This window comes from Peromyscus maniculatus, chromosome 2 (assembly GCF_049852395.1).
Source record: "Peromyscus maniculatus bairdii isolate BWxNUB_F1_BW_parent chromosome 2, HU_Pman_BW_mat_3.1, whole genome shotgun sequence".
In the NCBI taxonomy this organism is placed as follows: Eukaryota; Metazoa; Chordata; class Mammalia; order Rodentia; family Cricetidae; genus Peromyscus; species Peromyscus maniculatus.
This window is the reverse complement of record NC_134853.1, coordinates 135,023,377-135,046,520: the sequence shown is the minus strand read 5'-3', so window position 1 is coordinate 135,046,520 and position 23,144 is coordinate 135,023,377. Positions and strand designations below refer to the sequence as shown.

The window sequence follows — 23,144 nt, the reverse complement described above, 5'->3', positions numbered from 1 at the left end:
AAGTCCAAACAGCTTAGAAATACATCCTTGTTGTTACTCAGTGTGGTCCTCAGAGCAGTAACATGGCCATTGCTGCTGTTGTTTGCTTTTGTTCTTTTCTCTTAGCTCTTTGGGGGCCCACCACTCAGCTCCCAAATAAATCACACACAGAGGCTTATTCTTAATTATAAATGCCCAGCATTAGCTTGGCTTGCTTCTTGCCAGCTTTTCTTAACTAATTATCCCCTCTATCTTTTGCCTCTAGGCTTTTTCCTTTTCTTCTGTTTATCTTACTTTCACTCCTACTCCATGGCTGGCTGTGTAGCTGGGTGGTGAGCCCCCTAAAAGAGCTAAGAGAAAAGAACAAAAACAACATTTTGGAGCCCAACTGTGGGGCCATAAAAAAACAACAACACAGCCACTGTAGCTTCTTAGAAACGCAAACTCTCATCTGGCGCATGCTTTTAATCCCAGTACTCAGGAGGCAGAGGCAGGCGGATCTCTGTGAGTTCGAGACCAGCCTGGTCTACAGAGTGAGATCCAGGACAGGCACCAAAACTACACAGAGAAACCCTGTCTCGGGCTGGAGAGATGGCTCAGGGGTTAAGAACGCTGACTCTTCTTCCAGAGGACCCGAGTTCAATTCCCAGCACCCACATGGCAGCTCACACCTGTCTGTAACTCCAGTTTCAGGGGACCCTGACACCCATGGCAAAAACACAAATGCACATAAAAATAAAATATATTAAAGAAAAGAAAAGAAACCCTGTCTCAAAGAAGCAAGAAAAAAAGAAAGAAAGAAAGAAAGAAAGAAAGAAAGAAAGAAAGAAAGAAAGAAAGAAAGAAAGAAAGAAAAAGAAAGAAAGAAAGAAAAGAAATGCAAACCCTCAGGGCTGGAGATGGCTCACAGGGAATAACACACACTGTTCTTAGAGAGGACCTGGGTTCAGTTCCCAGCACCCGTTTTGCACAGCTCACAACTGTGAAATCCATCTTCCAGGGATCTGATGCATCTCCTGTGGCATCTAGGCATCTGTACTCATGTGCACACACCCTCGACTCACGTGAACTCACATGTAATTAAAATAGAAAATAAATCTTTAAAAAGGACTTTAATCCCTGTACTGCTGAGGTAGTGGGAGGTGGATCTCTGTGAGTTTCAAGCTCAGCCTACTTTACATAGCAAGTTCCAAGCCAGACAGAACCACACAGTGAGACCCTCTCTGTAAAAAAAAAAAAAAAAAGGCAATGCAGAAACTCAGGCCCTAACTTCACAAGGTTTTCAGATACCCCATACTTAGTCAGGCTTAAGAAGCACCTCTTTTGTAAGCCCATGTAAGCTCAAGATCAAGACTGTATGTATCCCTTCAATTTTAATAATGTTTTCTTCTCATTGGCCAGGGGGAATGACCACCTGTCACTCCTTCAGTCTGATTTCTAGGCGCCGGGAGGTGTCTGTGAGCTAAGCAGCTAGATTCTAGCCCACGTAACAGACACAGCTATTAGCAGAGAGACTTCCAAACCCTCTGCAGCCGTGTTAGCTCTGACTGAGGCTTTATACTTTTCGTTCAGCAAACATTTATTAGCTTCCTGCTGTGCGCTTAGCTGGCGTCAACGTAGGGAGAAAGCACTGAGCTCCCTTTGAGGTTTTCAGTTCCAACTCCTGCCATCCAGGACTAGAAGTTGTGTGCGCAACACTCGGTATTTTTCTCTACCCGACTGCGCGGCTTTTCTGAGCGTTACGGCGCCCTCCTCCTGCCCCCAGCGCGGCGCAGGCGGGGACCCACCGGTTTCGCTCCGTTCGCAGCAGAGAAGGGAGGACCCTAGGGAACTGGACCTCTGCGTCTGGTCGCCCAGCCTTGCTGTGGCTTGGGCCCATATGGAGGGGACCGCGGAGTCTCAGGCGCCTGACTTGCGAGACGTGGAGGGCAAGGTGGGCAGGAAGACCCCCGAAGGGCTGCTCCGCGGGCTTCGAGGCGAGTGGGAGATGGGGACCTCTGGGGACCTGCTGCTCTCGGGGGCGCCCAGCACCGGCCACGGCCTGGGGGACAAGATTATGGCCTTGAGGATGGAGCTGGTGAGTGTGGGTGCTACAGGCCACGGGGACAGGGACGGGGTCCTCAGCATAAGGCCGCTTGTAGGGACAGGCTCAGGTTCCCGGAGTTAGTCTGCCGAGGAGGGTCCCTCCCAGATCAATCCATATGCCCTGGGATGAAAGTGAAGAGAAGTGATGTCTCATTACCTCATGACCTCTCACTCCCAAGGGTGAGTGAAGGGTTGATAGATCCTGAGAACTGGAAGTAGGAGGCACAGCTCTTGGAACTTTTCCCTGCCCAATAATCCGGAGGAAGGAGGCTAAGCAGTAAAAAAAAAAAAACAACAAAAACTTAGTTCAGAGCAAATTCTTCCCATCGGCACCCGGGGCCACCAATTTGCTCATACACCATTATAAGGAGAAGTGGGTTTTCTACCCACTTCTCCGACAAACTGGGGAAAGGTTTCTTCCTAAGGCCCCAGGGTGTTCAAGTCAGGATTCAGGGGGGCGGGGGAAAGCGCTTTGGTGAGGTAATACTTGCTGAAACTGCCTGCATTAGGGGTACACTAAAACATGTCCCCTTTGTAAGCATCCCACCGTCATGGTATTAAACATTCTAAGACCTTAACAGAGACAGAGTACCAACACAGTCCGAGCTGGCCCTTCACCGGGGAGTCAGACTCCCAGGGTCTCACCTGAATCTTCTTGGGGAGAAGGAAACAGCAGCACCCCGCCTTCCCTGGAGCTGTTGGTCTAGATTCTGAGCCAAAAGGGCAGCCGGGCCCCACAGGGCCCTGGTTCCGGTGAAACAGATGAATTACACCTGCCACCACGTTGCAGCCAGTTCTGGAGAACTGAGGAATTGCCAGGTACGCGTGGGCTCAGAACCAGAAGCCCACAGTGACTGCTCCAGTTAATAAGTCTTCCTGGGGTCCCACTGTGTGCCCAACCTTAGGTCAAGCAGATCTGGAAGGGTGGAAGGGAGAGACCTCCAAGGCCAGCCCAGGGCTCTCATTCTATGCTGAGCCTCCTGGGATGCGTGGTCAGAGAGGATCCCTGGGGGCAGGGTATGAATGCCAAGTGTGTGCTTGGCCTTGATGGTTGTAGTTGCATGCCAAGTTCTCCAGAGCAGGGCTGTGACTGTACTTATCTCTGAAAGAGGCCAGGTTTGCCTCATTGTACATACTGCTCAGGCATAGAGAGGAGAGCCTACCTAGTTTGTCCTTTGAAAACTAAGTTGTTTTGTTTTGAGACATGGGCTCACTATTGTAGCTCAGGCTGGGCCCCAAACACATATTCCTCTTGTCTCCTGAGTGCTGGCTGGGATTATGAGCGTATGCCGCCATACCCAGCTAGAAATTAAATTATACTGAGAATATAAGTCATGTATCAATGTCCGGCATGATACATGGTATTTTTCTCTTTTCTTTTTTTTTTTTTTTTTTTTTTGGTTTTTCGAGACAGGGTTTCTCTGTGTAGCTTTGCGCCTTTCCTGGAACTCACTTGGTAGCCCAGGCTGGCCTCGAACTCACAGAGATCCGCCTGGCTCTGCCTCCCGAGTGCTGGGATTAAAGGCGTGCGCCACCACCGCCCGGCTCTTTTTCTTTTTTTATTTTTTCTTTTTTTTATTTTTTTTATTTTTTTGGTTTTTCGAGACAGGGTTTCTCTGTGTAGCTTTGCGCCTTTCCTGGAGCTCACTTGGTAGCCCAGGCTGGCCTCGAACTCACAGAGATCCGCCTGCCTCCGCCTCCCGAGTGCTGGGATTAAAGGCGTGCGCCACCAACGCCCGGCTCTTTTTCTTTTTTTAAAGATTTATTATGTATACGGTGTTCTGCCTACATGCCAGAAGAGGGTGCCAGATCTCATTACAGATGGTTGTGAGCCACCATGTGGTTGCTGGGAATTGAACTCAGGACCTCTGGAAGAACAGTCAGTGCTCTTAACCGCTGAGCCATCTCTCCAGCCCGTATTTTTCTTTTTAATAGAATTTTAAGAAACTTTATGTGTAGGAATATTTTGCCTGTGTGAATGTGTGTGTACCACATGCATGCCTGTTGCCCGTGGAGGTTGGAGAGCATCAAATCCCTTGGAACTGGAGTTAGGGATGGTTGTGAGCCACTGTGTGGGTTCTGGGAACCTAACCCGGATCCTCTGCAAGAACAAATGCTCCTGACTGCTAAGCCGTCTCTCTGGTGGCATTTTTCCCCTCTGAGATGCTGAACCTGGGCTTTGCACACCCTAGGTGAGTGCTCTGCAGATGAGCTGTACCTACTCCTGCATGCTCTCCCCTTCACGCTCAGCTAGAAAAGTGCTATTTTATCCATGAATGTAAGCAGTTGCCCACAAACCCTCCAAAAGTAAAGTCAAGATTTGAGCCCAGATCACTTGACCACATTTATCATGAAAACCTGCTTTGTGCCCGATACTTTAAGCACATTTCATGCCATTGAAAGGAGAAAAGTTTCAAATGTCTGTGGGCTTGCTTGGAGGCGGGCCTAACCTCTGACTCTTGTTCTTTATAAACTTTAGGGGAGTACATTTAACTTCTGCTTTCAACTCTTATAACTTTTGGCCTATCTGACCTGGGGTCTGAGGCTTCCCATGAACAGTGTTTTAGAGGCAGAAGAAGGTCCATGTCAGGACCCTTTCCCTTCCTCCGGCCAGGATAGCACTGGTTTCTTCTGGTACTCTGCTCTAACTGCTGGATTAGAAGCACAAAGGCAGGGCAGGAGATCTGGGGCCAGGAAGGCAGAACTGACCAAAGCCCTCTAAGGCCCGCCCTTCAGCTGTCCCTCTCTCTCTGCTCTCCTCGTGGAGGAGCAGAGGCTTGCCCTTCAGGCCAAGGTCAGCCTACTTTGGGCTTCCTACTCTTGCTTTGTTTCCCAAGTCTGAAGTTGAGTGAAGAGCCAGTCTGGTGGATGTGTGGGAATGGCAAGCAAGGACGACCTCCCTGTCCACCCAAAGAGCTGTTGCTATGAGAAGCCACCTCCGCAGAGCAGTTTGTGAGAAAGCATGAGGCAAGGAATGGGGCAAGACATGAATTCAGATTTTGTCTCCACTTGTGATGTGTTCTCTGGTCTGAAGGAGGGTCCTGTCTCTTCCGTGTTCTTATGGTTCTTTTTGTCCTTTGACAAAGGAAACAAGGGAGTGATTGTGGAACTAGACAACTGTTAAGAACTTTTATTTTAGTGACCATAGTTAATCCCGACATTACCAGGGATCTAGAAACTGGTCTTCAGGCTTTTAACCTGAGGCCTGATTTGGGTTGAGCAAAGAGGGAGCCCTGCCCAGGACACCTGGGCTGGGCAGAATCTAATCTACATATGGGGAAGGGAAGGGAGCCTCCAGGGAAAAGCACTGGGTGGCCTCTATTTATCTTCTGCTCTGTTTCCAAAGAGATGGTATGAAATGAGTGTTTCTTTTTCTGGTGAGGAAGCCTTTTGCTTCTATTCTTGGGAGGATGGTGCTGTCATAGTCAGGGAATCCCACTGCCGCAGGATTAAAGAATCTGGTGCTCGGGTTGGTTTCCTAAGCAACCCAGTACAACTCAGCTTCTTGAGAAGCACAGAACGGAACGAAAGGTGTTCTGTGCAACCCTGGGCAGAAAACCTGAAATGAGTTGGTCAGGACCTGCTCTCAGGGAGCTGATGACCTGGGGTACGGAAGGAGGAGACAGACTGAAGCTTGTACAGGAAGAGAAATGCTGTTGGGGGCCAGGGACGTGCTCAGCTGTAGAGTGTTTACTTGCCTTATGCATAAAGCCCTGACTTGAATCCTGAGCACCACATAAAGCTGGGTGTGGTGCGGCATGGCTGTAATCTCAGCACACTAGAGGTGAAGCAGCAGGATTAGAAATTCAAGAGGAAAAATGCTGGAAAGAGGGCCTGCCTCCCAGAAGAGCTGATGTGGTATCAGGTGTTCCCCACTCAGAGCTGGAGGACAGTACATCCTCCAGCTGGAATGCGTCTCCCCACGGGTCAAGTCCAGCCTAACCCGTCTTAGCTCATGTTTCTCATCTAGGTTTGGGTTATAGCCCTGCAGATACTCAACAGTTCTCAGTAGCAATTGTTTTCTCTACCATTTGCCACAGGAAATTTTTTTTTAAATTACAGATTTATTACCTTTTTTCTGTGTTTTGAGTGTTTTGCCTGTTTATGTATACATGTGGATCGCATGCATGACTGGTGCCTGCACAGATCACAAGAGGGCTTCATATCCCCTGGAACTGGAGTTAAGGATTGTTATGAGCTACCACGTGGGTGCTGGGAACCGAACCCTGGTCTTCTTCGAGAAGAAGTGAAGCCATGCATTGTGGCACACATCTTTAGTCCTAGCACTGGGAAGGCAGAGGCAAGTGCTCTTACCTGCTAAGCCATCTTGCTGGCCTTCCACGTCCTTCTTTTATTTTGAGACAAAACAGTTGTCTGGGATGTCCCTGAATTTGCAATCCTGCCCCTACCTCTTCAGTAGCTGGGATTACAAACCTGTGCCACCAGGCCCATTTCTATATGAATGTATTAATGTGGTTAAAAGTTAAAGTAAATAGGGGCTGGAGAGATGGCTCAGAGGATAAGAGCACTGGCTGCTCTTCCAGAGGTCCCGAGTTCAATTCCCAGCAACCACATGGTGGCTCACAACCATCTGTAATGAGATCTGATGCCCTCTTCTGGCATGCAGGCATACATGCTGTGTACATAATAAATAAATAAATCTTTAAAAAAAAAAAAGTTAAAGTAAATAAACATCAGTCAGGCAGTGGTGGCATACACCTTTAATCCCAGCACTCGGGAGGCAGAGCCAGAGGATCTCTGTGAGTTCGAGGCCAGCCTGGTCTACAGAGTGAGATCCAGAACAGGCACCAAAACTACACAGAGAAACCCTGTCTTAAAAAAAAAAAAAAAAAAAACAAAAACAGGGGCTGGAGAGATGGCTCAGAGGTTAAGATCAGAGGTTAAGAGCACTGACTGCTCTTCCAGAGGTCCTGAGTTCAATTCCCAGCAACCACATAGTGGCTCACAACCATCCGTAATCAGATCTTGTGCCCTCTTCTGGCCTGCAGTCATACATGCTATATACATAATAAATAAATAAAATCTTAAAAAAAAAACCAAAACTACAACAACAACAACAAAACCCAAAAAAGTTAAAAAAAAAAAAAAACTAAACGTAAAAGCAATAATGTACCGGGTACAGTGGCACACTCCTTTAATCCCAGAACTCAGGAGGCAGGGGCCAACAGATCCCTCTGAGTTTGAGGCCAACCTGACATACATATTGAGTTCCAGGCCAGCCAGGGGTATATAGTGAAACCTGCCTCAAAAACCAAACAAAACAAAAACAATAACAACCAATGTTGTGGCAAGGTCTTGATTCACAAAGAAGTGTCTAGACTTGAGGCTAGAGAGATGGACAAGGGTCATATTATAACAGGCTTTTGAATGCAGCTGCTGCTCTGTTTATTCTCTCTGAACACTGCAAAGCTCAGGGGCAGGTTCAGACTTGTGCTTGAGAAAGGTTAACTCAGTACACTTGAGCTGGGAGGGACCCTGGAGATAACATTGTAGGTCACACTTAACTTCCGGGAGACTGAAGGCCCCAAATGCCCAGCCATTGGGATTCTGACCCCGAGCTCTGCCTAGCCCTTCTTCCCTTGGGCCTTGTCACCAGTCTTTAGGGAACAGGGAACCAAGGTAGTGTGCCCTCTTGCTTCCTCACAGCCCATCATCTCCTTTTGGCCACTGTTTCCCAGCTGACACCTTACTAGGCAGCCTTTGGTTTCTAAGTCATACTGGGGAGTCTGGATTGATTTAATACTTGACTGTTGCTTTAACTCCGCACAGTGGCTGGGCCCTAATCTACTGCTGTTTCAGCCAGCAAATGCGACTCCACAGCCTGCTTCTCTAGCAGCCGCCTGGCGGCTCAGACCACAGCCTGGTGGGGATTCTGTTCCCGCAGGCACTAGCTGTTGCTGCCGCTAAACCTTAATTAAATCTCTATCATTCTATTTATAAATCAAACTTAAGATTCAAAGGCTGGGGTGAAAACCTAGCTCAGAGAGGCTGGGTCACAACTAGCTAATCTTTCCCTGCTGGCATCTCGGAAAGACCTGTGCTTCTGCTCTGCCAACCCCCCAAAAGCTGTGGCACTCCAAATCCCTCCCTACTGCTTCCTATATCTCTCCCGGATGCCCTCTGTCAACTAGTTGCTAACTCAGTCTCCTGACCCAAGGTTGCTTTTATTTAAATCAATGCAAATGCAAATTCAGGGTTCACAGTGTGATCAAATATCTCCCAACAGTTTACCTTGAATAGGAAATTTGAAGCCCAGTCAGAATGGGTTTTGGATTTGTGTATGTGTGTGTGTGTTGCTAGGCAGGTACTCTGCATTAACCCTAACTCTGGATTTGTTAGTTTTTCGAGACAGGGTTTCCCTGTGTAGCTTTGTGCCTTTCCTGGAACTCACTTGGTAGCCCAGGCTGTCCTCGAACTCACAGAGATCCACCTGGCTCTGCCTCCTGAGTGCTGGGATTAAAGGCGTGTGCCACCACCGCCCGGCTGTTAGTTTTTTTTTTCTTTTTTCTTTTTTCTTTTTTTTTTTTTTTTTTTTTTTTGAGACAGGGTCTCACTATGTAGCTCTGGCTATCCTAGAACTCCCTATGTTGATCAGGCTGGTCTCGAACTCACAAAGATCTGCCTGCCTCTGCTTTGAAAGTACTGTGATTAAAGGTATGCTACGTGGGGCTCGGCCTGGATTTGTTAGTTTTTTAAAAGAGATCTCACGCTAGCCTCAAACTCCTTTAAAGTTTTGAAAGTGTTTATTATTTTTATTTATATGCATATGCATGTTTGTGCCTATAAAGGTCCGAAGAGGGAACTGGATTTTTTGGGAGCTGTAGTTTATAGGAAGTTGTAAGCCACTTCATATGAGCACTGGAACCAAACTCCAGTCCTCTGCGAGAGCAGCAAACAACTAATGAGGCATCTCTCTAGTCCCTGGCCTCAAATTCTTGTTCCTCCTACCTTAGCCTTTTTTGTCTGCTTCTTTGATTTTTGTTTTGTTTTGTTTTGAGGTTTTCACTGTGTAGCCCTGGCTATCCTGGAAAACTATTGACCAGGCTGGCCTTGAACTCAGAGATCTGCCTGTCTTTGCCTCCCAAGTGTTTCCTCAGCTTCTTAAGTGCTAGAGTTATAGGCATAAGCCATCACAACCAGTCTTTGTAGGTGGAGTTTCTCTGTGTCTCAGCAGCCACTCCATAACCATTCAGAGACTAATTATTAATTATAAATGATCGGCCAACAGCTCAGGCTTGTTACCAGCTAACTCTTACATTTTAAACTAACCCATATTTCTTATCTAGGCTTTGCCACATGGCTTGGTACCTTTTCTCAGCACAGCAAGTTCATCTCCTTCTCTCTGAGTCTCCTCTCAATTCTGATACTACTCTCCTTCTTCATGCTCTTCTTTTGTCTCAAGTCCCACCTAGCCTCTACCTGTCCAGCTATTGGCCAGTCAGCTTCTTTATTAACCCAATCACAGTGATATATATTCACACAGTGTAAAAGAATATTCCACAAGTCTTGTCTTATTTTATTTCATTAATTTTGAAACAGGGTCTCATGAAGCTCAGGCTAACCTTGAACTGCTGACACAGCTGAGAATGACCTTGAACTTCTGACCCTCCTGCTTCCATCTCCTAAGTGCCTGGATTACAAATGTGCATCACCACACCTAGTTTATTGGGTGCTAGGGAACCCAGGGCTTAGTGCCTCCTAGCAAGTGTTCACTCCACTGAGCCACATGTGCAGTCCCCTAGTCACATATTTTAATATTTAACATCTACTAAGACCCCACTGTAGAAAATACACAGTGGACCACATTTCAAAATCCTTGCTCCCATGCTGTAAAGTGAATAATTTGTTGTTGTTGTTGTTTTGTTTGTTTGTTTGTTTGTTTTTGAGACAGCATTTTTCTGTGTAGCCCTGGCCTGGCTGTCCTAGAACTAGCTCTGTAGACCAGGCTGGCCTTGAACTCACAGAGATTCGTCTGCCTCTGCCTCCCAAGTGCTGGGATTAAAGGCGTGTGCCACCACCGCCTGTCTGTCTATGTTTTTAAAAAGTGAAGCATGGCTGGCTGGACTACAAGGTTTGAGAAACTCATAGCCTAGAACCTGGAACTAATTCCTTTTCTCACTTCTTCAGGCTTACCTTCGAGCTATTGATGTGAAGATCCTGCAGCAGCTGGTGACCTTGAACGAGGGTATTGAGGCAGTTCGTTGGCTGCTGGAGGAGCGGGGAACACTGACCAGCCATTGTAGCAGCCTCACCAGCAGTCAATATAGCCTGACAGGTGGAAGCCCAGGCCGCTCAAGGCGGGGAAGCTGGGACAGCCTGCCAGATACCAGCTCAACCGACCGGCTAGACAGTGTCTCTATCGGCAGTTTCTTGGACACTGTGGCTCCCAGAGAGCTGGATGAACAAGGACCCCCTGGGCCTTCCTGTCCTGAGATTGACTGGGCAAAGGTTATACCCAGTGAAGATAGGGCCAGGACTGAGGTGGACATGACATCCACCACGCTAGGGAGCTTAACAGCGACATGGAATCTCCCAGGAGATGGGCTTCAAGGTGGACCACCTGAGCTATCAGAGGATGGCAATGCCAAGCAGGGCGTTGAGGCTCATTGGTACTGGGGACAGTGCCAGGATGATGTGACCTTCTTGTAAAAGCCTTTTTACCTTTTCGTGCTTTGTGGCTCATTCAACTTTTGGCCCAAGCCTCCCTCAATTTTCCCCCCAACCTCCGACTAGACAGAAGCTATACTGAAATCACTTACCACAGAAATCTGGCTTCTCTCTCCGGTCCCTGGGGAGCCTCTGCATTTATCCCTCAATTATTGGGTCCCTAGAGCTATTTCCATAGAGATATTGACTCTAGAGACCTAGTCTGTAGCTCCTGATGTAAGGGTATCTCCATGCCCCTCCCTGGTAAGGTGAAGTTTTATGAAATCTAGGGCCTCTAGGACATCGCTGAAGAAGAGATGGGGGAATAATCACCTCATCCAAAGCCTGGGAGCCTGGGATGCCTCTTACAAAAAATGGAGAATTGAGGAGGGGCATTCGGGGCCAAACTTCCATGGATTGGCCCTTCTAGATGCCTTTGGAGTTGGGAGACCAACCCTTTCCTGCCTGCTGAGTGATGTGATTTCCTTTTATGATACACCAAGAGTGCTTCCTCTGTACAGTTCCGGTTGGTGTGTGATAGGTCTGCATAGAGGGTATTTGGGTCCCTGTTGTTTGCCATTGCCTTTACGAGAGGGAACACATCGCTCTTCCTGCAGATGTCTGTCATAATTTTCTCAAGTTCTTACTTTTCAAACATGATGTTTTCATTTTTTTTCCCAAGGATCTCACTTCTGTGGCTACATCCCTGTTTGGTGCTGTGATGATACTCTTTAATTGAGGGAGAAACTCAGAGGCCTTCACCTCGGCTCTCAAATCTGCTTGGCTCACTTGACTGCAGACCCCTATCTGGCCCTGGTCCTGGCCTGCCCCATCCCTGTTTCCTGCTTCCAAATCTGTCTGCCAGGAGTTCAGCTTGAGTGTCTTCTCAGTTCCCTCTTTAGGCCTCTGCATTTTTATGTGCCTCTCATCCCACTGTTGTTTGGAAATAAGGAGAGTGAGTTCTCAGAGTTCTGGGGACACTCTCAGATGGTGGGATGATCTTGTCCTCTCTGACTCTGTGCTCACCCTTCCCTCTTCCTGGCCAGCCTTCCACCATTTGGTCATAAGAATACCTTTCTGAAGTTGAGACACAAGGAAGTCCCTTGTCTGAGCTAGGTGTGGGAGTGTGGCAGGAAAAGACAGGTCCTGTGGTCCCTGGGTCTCATCAGGGGGAAGAGATGGAAAGTCCTTCAGGGCAAGCCCGTGACTCCTAACTTGAGGGATAATTGGGAGGGCTGTAGGTTTGGATCCCAGGGCCCTAGCTAATTACACCAGAGAAGAAATCCAGGGAAACTGCCCTTCTGGGGCTCAGGGAAGAGGCAGGCCCAGAGAAGGAGACCACAAAGGCTATGGTTAATACCTAAACAAATAAGCCCTGCACTCAGGAGGCAGAGGCAGGTGGATCTCTATGAGTTCCAGGCCAGACAAGGCTATATACATAGTGAGACCCAGTCTCAAAAAACAATCAAAGAGCCAGCTGGTGGTGGCCTATGCCTTTAATCCCAGCACTTGGGAGGCAGAGGCAATTGGATCTCTGTGAGTTTGAGACTAGTCTGGTCTACAGAGCAAGTTCTAGGACAGGTGCAAAGCTACACAGAGAAACCCTGTCTCCAAAAACTAAAACCAAAACCAACAAAACAAAAACAAAGAAACCTGAGTGACTTCTTGGAGATTAACCCTTGAGTCCCAGGTAACTGTCCTGTCTTTCCAGGGCCCTGAAATTGGATTACTGGAGGAGAAATGGTGATCTTTGTTCAAGGGACCCTCCTGAGTTGGAGGAGTATTCCCCAAAACAGCCATTTTCTGCTTTTCAGAATTCCATGCTGGGGAAGGGAAGGCAGCCAAGTTGATTGTGTCTACTGCCCTATCTCCCCAGCCCCAAGGCCTCAGTAGTTTTGCAAGCCCCAAATCCTACAGCAGTTCAGCCTCTGGCTCTCCTATAGACCCCCTTCTCCCCTGTTCTCAAAGTGGTCTATTTCTACAGCGACCTCAGTTTCCTTACCGTGCCCCATAGCTCTGGAATCAGACCTCTGCTTACCGTGCCCATAGCTCTGGACTCAGACCTCTGCTTACCGAGCCCCACAGCTCTGGGACTCCTGCTTTCTTTTCCTCAGACTGGAATTTCAGATGCCCTGCCCCAGTCCCCACTCGGAGCCATCTGTGGTGTTCCTTGGACTCCCAGCCACCTTTCCTCTTTGAAGCTGTTGTATTCCTTTTCTGAGCTATAAACGTAGGGGCTGAAGAGGTTGCCTGCCCCCTTGTGGCCATTATGCAACATTACTGGAGCTGCTGGGTGAAATCTCCAAGTTTAAACGTAATTCAGCCTAGCCTTTCAGGAGATCAGCCCCCTCATTGCACTGAGAAATGGCATAGGTTTGCCCAGTTCTACCTGTTGTGAAACTGTAGCAATGGCTATGTTAGAGAACCTACTACCTCTCTGCAAACCCACAGCTCCATCTTAGTCACACTGCCCCGTCAATACGCCAATGCAAAGGAATTGAAAACTATTTTCCTCATTGTAAGATTTGAGACCTACCTGGGTATGATGGCACACACCTGGCCTGTAATCCCAGCACTTGACAGGTGGAGTTCAAAGTCATCTTTAGCTACATAGCTGGCCTGGAACATGTGAGCAATCCTTCTGCCTCAGCTTCCTGAGTGCTGGAATTAACAAGTGTGAGCCACCACACTTGGCTTTGGGCATACTGTCTTAATACTTTTAGACCCCATTTCATCACCTGAGGAGTCCTAGAGCCACAGAAAATGTATCCCTTGACCTTCCTACATGCCTCTAGGCTGCCTGGGTGAGGCTCGGCTGTCCTGAGTGTGGACTTTTATGATTATGGGAGGAGCTGTTTGGGAGCTCAGAGAAGAGGGGAGAGCTGAGAGATGCAGGGAGACAAGGGTGATGAGAGTCTGAGCAGAGGAAGCACACCGGCTCTCCGAGGGTGCGGAGGCTTTTCTCAGAACTCACTAATACAAAGACGGTAGCTGGGGAAACAGGACCTGGGAGGGGAAGATGGGTCTGGCCAGACTGAATCCATCTGTCCAGAAAACATGAGAGACCATGGGAGAGGTCAGGTGTTCCGGTGTGTATTTGGAGGGAGCTGGGAGTGGTGGTGGTAGTGGTGGTGAGGCTAAACCTTAGGCTGAATGGAAGCTGAGTGGCAGTTTCAGTTAGAAATATTTGGGGTTACAGTGAACACAAGCTCATTGTGGGTATGGTGCCCGGTACATGCTGGGTATTCAATTACACATTCAAAGATAATGAATGTGTATGAGCCCACAAGGAAATGTAATGTATAAAAAGAAAATAAACCTGGTTTATACTTAAAGATTTTAAAACATTGTTTCTTAATCCTATAAACAACCCATTGTTACCAACATATTGTTGGACAGAAAATTGCTAATTTCAGATAAGTAACAAATAAGCTATGGTACAGATGAAAGCCAATGTGATCGTCGTAAGGCCTTTCATGAAATCCATGGCTCCCTACTTCACCCCCCTCAGTCACTCTTTTCATATTCTCCTAGGAGATCAGGCAGTGTATTGGTTTGCTGTTGATGATGTAACGGATTACCACAAACTCTAGTGGCTTAAAAACCAGTTAGGCTGGGCATGCTGGTACATGCTGGCAATCCTAGCCCTCAGGGGGCCGGGGAAGGCAGGTTGCAAGTTTGAGGCCAGCCTCAGAAAAGGAGTCTGACTTGGGTGAAAATCCTCAGGCTTTTAAAAGCCTGTAGTCTTGTGACCAAGGCGGAGGGTTTCTGCAGGCTGGCTCCCTGACAATTTCTCCTTTCCAGTACCACTGTGTGCTCCTTCTTCTCCAGGCAGAGGTAATTACACTCCCAGCAGACTAACCCAGGCTCTCCCTGGGAAGTGAGGGCGCACACACACACACACACACACACACACACACACACACACACACACACACGTCTCCTTTTTAAATGTTTTTTTATTCCTTAGTGATTAATTATTGTTGATACTAGATCCAGTTTTTTTCTTTTTTTTAGTTCCTGATTCCTCATCTCAATCTTCTCTTGGGCATAGGCATACACTCAAATGTGTCAATATATGTTTGAAAATGTATCTTTAAATATATACGAGTATGTGTTTGTGCATGTGTGTATATGTATGATTGTGGGCTTTTACATGTTTTAATATGTATATATGGTATACTTTGATAGTAAACTAACTTCTATCATGACTTGCTCTCATACTTCAGTGACTTAACACATTATAAGACCTATTTTTCACTAATTCCACAGAGCACAGATATTCCTGGTTGGACAGCTCTCCTCCTCCCTGCCCAGGTCAGGCCCCACACTTCTTCCAGTTTCAGATGGTGATACCCTGATTCCTGTACCGCAAACTTTCCCACCAACTTTTTACCAAGTTATTTTACCATCCACTGAGATTCACTGGGATTAAAAAACTATTATTTTTCCGGCACTATTAGTACATTTTTATTTATTAGCTCTAAATCTGTACAGAAAAACTTAATATGAACATTTAGTTGCCCTGAAATAAAGTTTATACCAGAATGATAAGACAAATGCTTATGTGTCTTCCATTCCCCACCTCCCCCCCACTCCCCTTTTTTTGTTGAGCAGAGTTTCACATAGCCCAGACTGGCTTTCAACTCACTGTGTAGCTAAGGCTTACCCTAAACTCCTGATCTTGCCTCCATCTTCCAAGCACTGGGATTATTGGCCTACACCACTATACCTGGCATTACAAAAATAAACAAAACCCAAACAGGGTCTCACGTTGTAGTCCAGATTAGCCTGGAACTCAAGGATCCTCCTGCCTCAGACTCCTGAGACTAGGATTCCATGCCTAGTTTTCCAAGTCATATTTGAAATAGTAATGGTGTTCCATTATTTTCTTTTAGTTTACTGTCTTTCTCTCTCTCTGTTTTTTTTTTTTTTTTTTTTTTTTTTTTGAGACAGAGTTTCTCTGTGTAGCTCTGGCTATCCTGGAACTTGCTCTGTAGACCAGGCTGGCCTCAAATTCACAGAGATCAGCCTGCCTATGACTCATGAGTGCTGGGATTAAAGGTGTGCGCCACCACTTTCCAGCTATTCTCTCTTTTAAAGAGCTGGCTCAGTGGTTAAGAGCACTTGCTGCTCTTCCACAGGACCCAGGTTTGGTTCTTAAGCACATCCAGCAGTTCATAATCACCTGTAACTCCAGCTCCAGGGGATCAGATGCCTGCACTCAAGTACACTCACATTCACAGACCCACGTACAAGCACACACAACTACACATAAGTAAAAAGAATAAAGGAAAATTTTGTTTTGAGCTGGGCAATGAAGGCACACACCTTTAATCCCAGCACTCGGGAGGCAGAGCTAGGTGGATCTCTGTGTGTTCGAGGCCAGCTTGGTTTACAGAGCGAGATCCAGGACAGGCACCAAAACTACACAGAGAAACCCTGTCTCAAAAACAAACAAACAAATTTGTTTTGAGACAGGGTTCTCTGTGTAACAGCCCTGGCTGTCCTAGAACTCACTTTGTAGACAAGGCTGGCCTTGAACTCACAGAGATCTGCCTGTTTCTCTGCCTCCTAAGTGCTGGAATTGAAGGCATGTGCCACCACTGCCTGGCAAAAGTAAAATTATTTTATGTGTACACATATGTGACTGTATGTAGATGTAACCAACCGTCTTATTAAATAAGAATCACAGAACCAATGCAAAGAAGAAAGCTCTGCCTACCAAGTGCTGGGATTAAAGGCGTGCACCACCAACGCCCAGCTTTTGCTATGGCTCTAATAGCTCTGACCCCCAGGCAACTTCATTTATTAACATACAATTAAAATCACATTTTAGTACAAATAAAATATCACCATAACTGTATGTATGTGCAACATGTGTATGCAGGTGGCATGGTGGTTAGAATAACTGGAGATATGGTGAGCTGTCCTATATGGGTCCTGGGAACTGATCCCTGGCCCTCTGAAAAGGCAGGAAGTGTTCTTAGTCACTGAGCCATTTTTCCAACCCTAAAAAAAAAAAAAAAAAAAAAAAAAAAACTTAAAAAAATCTTATAACAATATCAAAATAGGACTGGGAATGTAGCTCAGGTGCCCGGCAGGGTGCTCACATGACACGTATGAGGCCAGGAGGTAAAGTAGAGCAAGGTGTGGTGGTGCACTGTGTAATGACAGCGTTTGGGGGACAGAGACAGGAAGATCAGAAGTGTGGTGGTGCACTCTGTAATGACAGCGTTTGGGGACTGAGACAGAAAGATCCAAAGTGTGGTGGTGCACTCTGTAATGACAGCGTTTGGGGACTGAGACAGGAAGATCAGAAGTGTGGTGGTGCACTCTGTAATGACAGTGTTTGGGGATAGAGACAGGAAGATCCAAAGTGTGGTGGTGCACTCTGTAATGACAGCATTTGGGGGACGGAGACAGGAAGATCAGAAGTGTGGTGGTGCACTGTGTAATGACAGTGTTTGGGGGACAGAGACAGGAAGATCAGAAGTGCAAGTCATTCTTGGCTATACAAGTAAGTTTGAGGCCAGCCTGGGCTACATGAGACTGTCTCCAGAAGTAAAATAATGAAGAAAAAGTAGAGGAAATAGAGTAATGAATTCTTATACACCTACCAACCAACTTACTTTTTCTTTTTTGAAGACCTTAGTATATTCATCAGGGGTAGGGATGCATGTACTATATAGTGCATGTGTAAGTCAGAGCACAGCTGGAGGAGTTGGATTTTTCCTTTCACCATGTCGGTCCTGGGGACTCAGATAGTCCGGATTCATAGCACACGCCTTTACTCACTGAATCATCTCACCTGCCCAGAGGACCTGGGTTTAATCCTTAGAATCTACATAAAAAGCTAGGTGTGATGGCTAGCACTAAGGGAGGGTGAAGCAGGTAAGCCTCTGGCTCACGGGCCAGTCTCACTAGTGTCCCTGGTGAGTTCCAGGCCAATGAGAGACCCTATCTCAAAACGCAAGGGGGGCAGCGCATGATGACCAATACCCAGTGTTGCAGAATATTATTTTAACTATGTAAAGGTGTGTTACATTTGTTTATGCTGCATTTGTTTAACTATGTGAAGATGTCTTGCTGTTTTACCTTGCCCACTTAAGGGCACCTGCTTGGTCTAATAAAAAGCTGAATGGCCAATAGCTAGGCAGCAGAGGGATAGGTGGGGCTGGCAGGTAGAGAGAATAAATAGGAATCTCGGCTCCAGAGAAAAGATAATGAGAGGAGAGACTGAGGGAGAAAGAGAGGGAGGAGGAGAAAGATTCCTGGGACTAGCCAGCCAGGCAGCTACCAGTCAGCCAGACACAGAGTAGGACATACAGAATGAAAGAAAGGTAAAAAGCCCCAAGGTAAAACAAAGATGAAGAGAAACAGGTTAATTTAAGTTAAAGAAAAGAAGCAAGCCAGAAATGAACATAAACTAAGGTTGTGCATTCATAAGTAATAAGAATTCTCAGGGCTGGAGAGATGGCTCAGTGGTTAAGAGTACCAACTGGTCTTCCAGAGGTCCTGAGTTCAATTCCCAGCACCCACATGGTGGCTCACAACCATCTGTAATGAGATCTGGCACCCTCTTCTGTATACATAATAAATAAATAAATCTTTAAAAAAAAAAAAGAAGTCTCTGTGTTATGATTTGGGACTGGTTGGTGACCCAAAAGAAAGCCTGTTACATTTGGCATTCCAATGTGGGGCCCAAATTTCCACATAAGGCCTAAGAAAGTTGAAAAACAAAACAAAACAAAATGGATATACCTCCTTTAATAGACTCTGCCATACAGTGAGCACTTGAGAAGCACATTAAATAGAAACAAAAAGCTAGGTAAAAATGCCTGCCACAGTGCAGGTACCAGCTTCCTAGAGCTGGGGCGGTTAGAAACAGCTTCCAGTTGAGTGTAGCTCTCAGCCAGGCTCAAGGGTTGTAAAGCTTGGCTTTCATAGACCTGAGCAGGGTGGAGCAAGCTGCCAGCACAAAACTGTTTAGCAGTTTAAGATCTGGTTCATGAGATCAGAAAAGGCTAGAGACACTCAGTAAAGACGGGTCCAGATGGGAAAAAACTTCTAAACAGGTTACAGTATGTTTAAAAATGTGCGTAGGCAGGCCGGGCGGTGGTGGCACACCCATTTAATCCCAGCACTCGGGAGGCAGAGGCAGGTGGATCTCTGTGAGTTCGAGGCCAGCCTGGTCTACAGAGCAAGATTCAGGAAAGGTGCAAAGCTACACAGAGAAACCCTGTCTCAAAAAACAAAACAAAAACAAAAACAAAAACAAAAACAAAAAAAAAAGTACGTAGGCTTAAGGAAAAAAAAAATGAGTTAGACAGTCATAGGAAAAAATAGTTTAAAAATAATCAGTAGAGTCTTTAAAGAGAGAACAAAGTGATACATAAGAAAAAAGCTACACAAGCCAGGTGGTGGTGGCGGCACATGCCTGTAATCCCAGCACTCGGGAAGCAGAGGCAGGTGGATTTTTGTGAGTTCGAGGCCAGCCTGGTCTACAGAGCTAGTCCAGGACAGGCTCCAAAGCTACAGAGAAACCCTGTCTGGAACCACGCCCCACCCCCCAAAAAAAAAGAAAAGAAAAAAGCTACATAAAGATGGGAAATACACAGGGAGTCTGGGTCCTGTACAGTGTTGTGTTGACTTTGAATTTTTTGAATGCTGACAGCTGCTGAGAGACATGAGACTGTAAAAGGGATTGCTGAATTAAACCAGCCTAGATACTTTAGAAATACTTTAACTTTCAAATGGAATTCAGATAATGTGTTGGGGAAGAGGTTATGCTTTTGTTTCCATAGGAAACAAAAGGCTGTGGATTCCTTCAAGGTTAATAGACATCAGGTTTGATGGGGGAGACCTCCTGAAAATCTTAGTTACAGACATAAAGAAATAAACCAAGAAAAACCATAAGACAGGTTCCGTATATACTGATCCCTCTGCATGGCAACAGTTCAGAGATTGGACAACAAATGTTACAACTAGTTTTCCCAGGACTTGACTATTGTGTCAATTTTTTCAGGGTCCCCTAAAGATGCTGTCTCCCTCAGGCAATAGGAAGCAGTCTAGAGAACACAACACCCACATTCCCTAGAGGTGGGGTGGTGGTTTTTGGTCATTCGGTGGGTTATGGATGTTTGTCATCATTTAGTGGGGATATAGGCATATAGGATAAAAAGACAACTATTAACCTCAAATATTTTACATTGGTATGGATTTTGATATATTGATACAAATTTAAAGTTATTTTGTTATACTATATGTACGTTTCTACTTTTGTTTGAGGTGTTGTGCTTATGCAGTTCATTTAAAAATATTATGTATAATTAAGAAATGTGGGTTAGTAGTCATCTCTAGTAATTAAACTTGTCATATTAGGTATATTTTCAAGGTTAAAAAGATATATTTTAGATAGATGCACTTCAAATGTTTCAGAGACCTACAGAATATGAAATTTAAGATGTTTAATAACCTAAGGCTTTTCATGACAGTGAGACACATCTGCTCCTGGCAGCACCAATTTACTTCAGAAAGGATGATGGGCATCAAAGAACCTCCATATGGAGTTTGCTTTTAATGTGGCAAAGCTAGCCATTTGGACATGAAACTGTCCTTGCCTCGACTGCTGACAGTATACTGTCCAAACCGGACATGCAGGACACAAAGGAAAGCACCTGCTGAACTTTGCCAAAACAAGGGAGAATAGTCTATCAAATATCCTGCTTCATAGAAAAGCCTACCAGATATTCTAGACCTGTAGGCAGAAGATGGGTGCCCTAATGTTGCAGAGGAACCTTGGGTGACTGTCCAGGCAGTCAGATGTCTCTGTCATTTCTATAGTTTTGGAAGTGTCTTGCACTGCACTTCCTTTTTATTCAGGTAATAAAATAACCTTCTGGGGTCTTTGATGGAGTTGAAGACCAGATAGTTAAAGTTAGTTTCCCTTAATTATAAGAGAAGGTAAATTAGGTACAAAACTTTGGACTCACCAAGATGGGATAAATAATGGAGTATTTTCTCTGAATTTGTCAAATACAAATGGATTGGATATTATAAATGTAATTGTTACCTGATAATTGTTCTTATTGTATATAGTTTTATTATATTAAACTTAAAACTTTTCTTTTTTATTTAGACAAAAAGGGGAGAATGTTGTGGAATATGACTTTAACTACCTAAAGATGTGTTACATTTGTTTATGTTGTGGAATATTACTTTAACTATATAAAGGTGTGTTACATTTGTTTATGCTGCATTCATTTAAATTGCATTTTGTAACATGAATCTTAAATGGTCTTTTTAATAAAAAATTCAGAGCCAGATATTGGGGTAAAAGCTGAAAGATCAGAGAAACAGAACAAATCACAGCCAACCTCACCTTGCCAACTCCTCAGCTGATTCTGTTTCCTCAGACTGAAAGCCTCTGAGTCCTTACCCAAAAGGGTCTTAGCTGAACTGCTTAAAAGCCTCTAGTTCCTGGTTCTCACACCTTATATACCTTTCTGCTTCCTGCCATCCCTTCCTGGGATTAAAGATGTGTTCTTCCCAAGCAAAGATCTCAAGTGCTGGGATTAAAGGTGTATGCCACCACTGCTTGGCTGTTTCCAGTGTGGCCTTGAACTCAACAGAGATCCAGACAGATCTCTGCCTCCTGAGTTATAGGATTAAAGGCGTGTGTGCCACCATTGTCTAGCCTCTATGTCTAATCTAGTGACTGGTTCTGCCCTCTGATCCGCAGATGTTTTATTTGTTACAGCATTTGTTTAACTATGTGAAGATGTGTTGCTGTTTTATCTTACCTGCCTCAGGCACCTGATTGGTCTAATAAAAAGCTGAACCAGAAATGAGCATAAGCTAATGCTGAGCAGTCTAACTAATAAGAAGTCTCCATGTCATGATTTGGGAGCTGGTTAGTGGCCCAAATGAAAGCCTGCTACAAACCAGTGTTGTCCTCTGCCTTCCAGACACCTGTACACACATTTGCCTACACACCTACACATATAAGTGTACCTGCACACACACAAGAATATTCAAAACTCAACACTGAAAAAGAAACAATCCAGGATGACAAGATAAAGGCAGGTAAAGGGACTTGCTGCTAAGTCCAAGTTTGATCCCCAGGACCCACATAGTGGAAGGAGGTTCTGAATGTGGTGTGGATGGAAGGAAAGGGAGGACAGGACTCAAAGAGACGCCAGACAGACTACTGGAGACTAAGGAGTTTATTTGAATTTTTAAAAAATTATTTTATGTGTGTTTGCCTGCATGAATGTATGACTATGTACTATGTGCATGCCTGGTCCCTGAGGAAACCAGAAGAGTTCAGATCTCTTGGAACTGTAGTTATAGACAGCTGTCCATTGTCATGTGGGTGCTGGGAATCAAACCGAGGTCCTCTGGAAGAGCAGTCAGTGCTCTTCAGTGCTGAGCCATCTCTCCAGTCCCTAAGGAATTTATTAGAAGAGTTATTAACACTGATGAACCAGCCTGCCTCCATCTTAGGCTTAAAAGCCATCTTATAGTAAAGACAAACTAGGCTCATTCCTGTTTATGATTAAACCTGTTTTTCAAGAATTAGACTATGCCCCACCTGTAACCTTAACTACAAATGGTTCTGTGCTGCCTGTTCCAGAGAATGGCAACCATGTCTTTGTTTAAAAAAGTTATTATAACCATTTGCAACCCTATCTTTATTTCAAAAGGTTGTTATGACTACCTTGTTACGACCTCCTTGTGACCATGCCTTTGTTTCAGGGGGTCATTATGACTAACTTGTTATGCTTATGTTCTGCTCTTGAACCCTGCCTATTTTGCCTATCAAATCCCCCATTTGGAAACCCCCTACCCCTAAGCTATAAAAACCTTGTCTTCCTCACATCCAAGGCTGACCTCTTGAACCCTGCTTTTAGGAAGAGACAGTACATGAATTAAAAGCAAACACACACTGTGGGGCGGTGGTGGCGCATGCCTTTAATCCCAGCATTCGGGAGGTAGAGCCAGGCGGATCTTTGTGAGTTCGAGGCCAGCCTGGTCTACAGAGTGAGATTCAGGAAAGGCACAAAGCTACACAGAGAAACCCTGGGGGGGGGGGGAGGGCGGGAAGCAAACACACACACACACACATACAAACAAATAAGCAAACAATTTTGCTTTAATTAATTGCTTGCTTTAATTAATTTGGTCATGATGATATGGGTCAGTGGTCTTTCTCCTCGAATCACTGGGATTAACAACACCATAGTCAGAGGGACAATAGCATGGTAGAGGAGAGTTCAGGCCTCAGCACCAGAGAAATGGTGGGGTCTCTGAACAGAATCCGAGCAACAGGGCAGAGGAGGGAGCCTCTTTTTTCCAAGATTTTATTTTTATGTATATGAGTGCTTGTCTGAATGTATACCTGTATACCA

At 45.6% G+C, this 23,144-nt stretch overlaps 2 protein-coding genes across 5 annotated transcripts in view; one reads left to right on the top strand and one right to left on the bottom strand.

Annotated features, from left to right (window-relative positions):
• The window catches only part of Pomgnt1 (protein O-linked mannose N-acetylglucosaminyltransferase 1 (beta 1,2-)), a 41,812-nt gene that overhangs the window by 14,199 nt on the left and 4,469 nt on the right, over positions 1-23,144 (bottom strand). For 2 of the 4 annotated variants that reach the window (XM_042271637.2, XM_016005128.3), the window contains exon 2: positions 2,222-2,334. The gene's annotated coding sequence lies outside the window, so the exon portion shown is untranslated. Of the gene's footprint in view, positions 1-1,766; positions 2,021-2,221; positions 2,335-23,144 lie in introns of those variants that run through there. The other 2 variants (XM_076564837.1, XM_076564838.1) reach the window with 2 other exon arrangements.
• Positions 1,859-15,291, top strand: Lurap1 (leucine rich adaptor protein 1). The gene is made up of 2 exons (XM_006986586.4): positions 1,859-2,056; positions 10,213-15,291. The coding sequence occupies exons 1-2, from the start codon at positions 1,859-1,861 to the stop codon at positions 10,732-10,734; spliced, it is 720 nt and encodes a 239-aa protein (XP_006986648.1). The 3' UTR covers positions 10,735-15,291.

Bases quoted from the DNA above. Each gene is read 5' to 3' on its own strand.
- Lurap1 (XM_006986586.4), top strand. From the start codon at position 1,859: ATGGAGGGGACCGCGGAGTCTCAGGCGCCTGACTTGCGAGACGTGGAG. The intron at 2,057-10,212 runs GTGAGTGTGGGT...TCACTTCTTCAG, and splicing joins TGGCCTTGAGGATGGAGCTG to GCTTACCTTCGAGCTATTGA.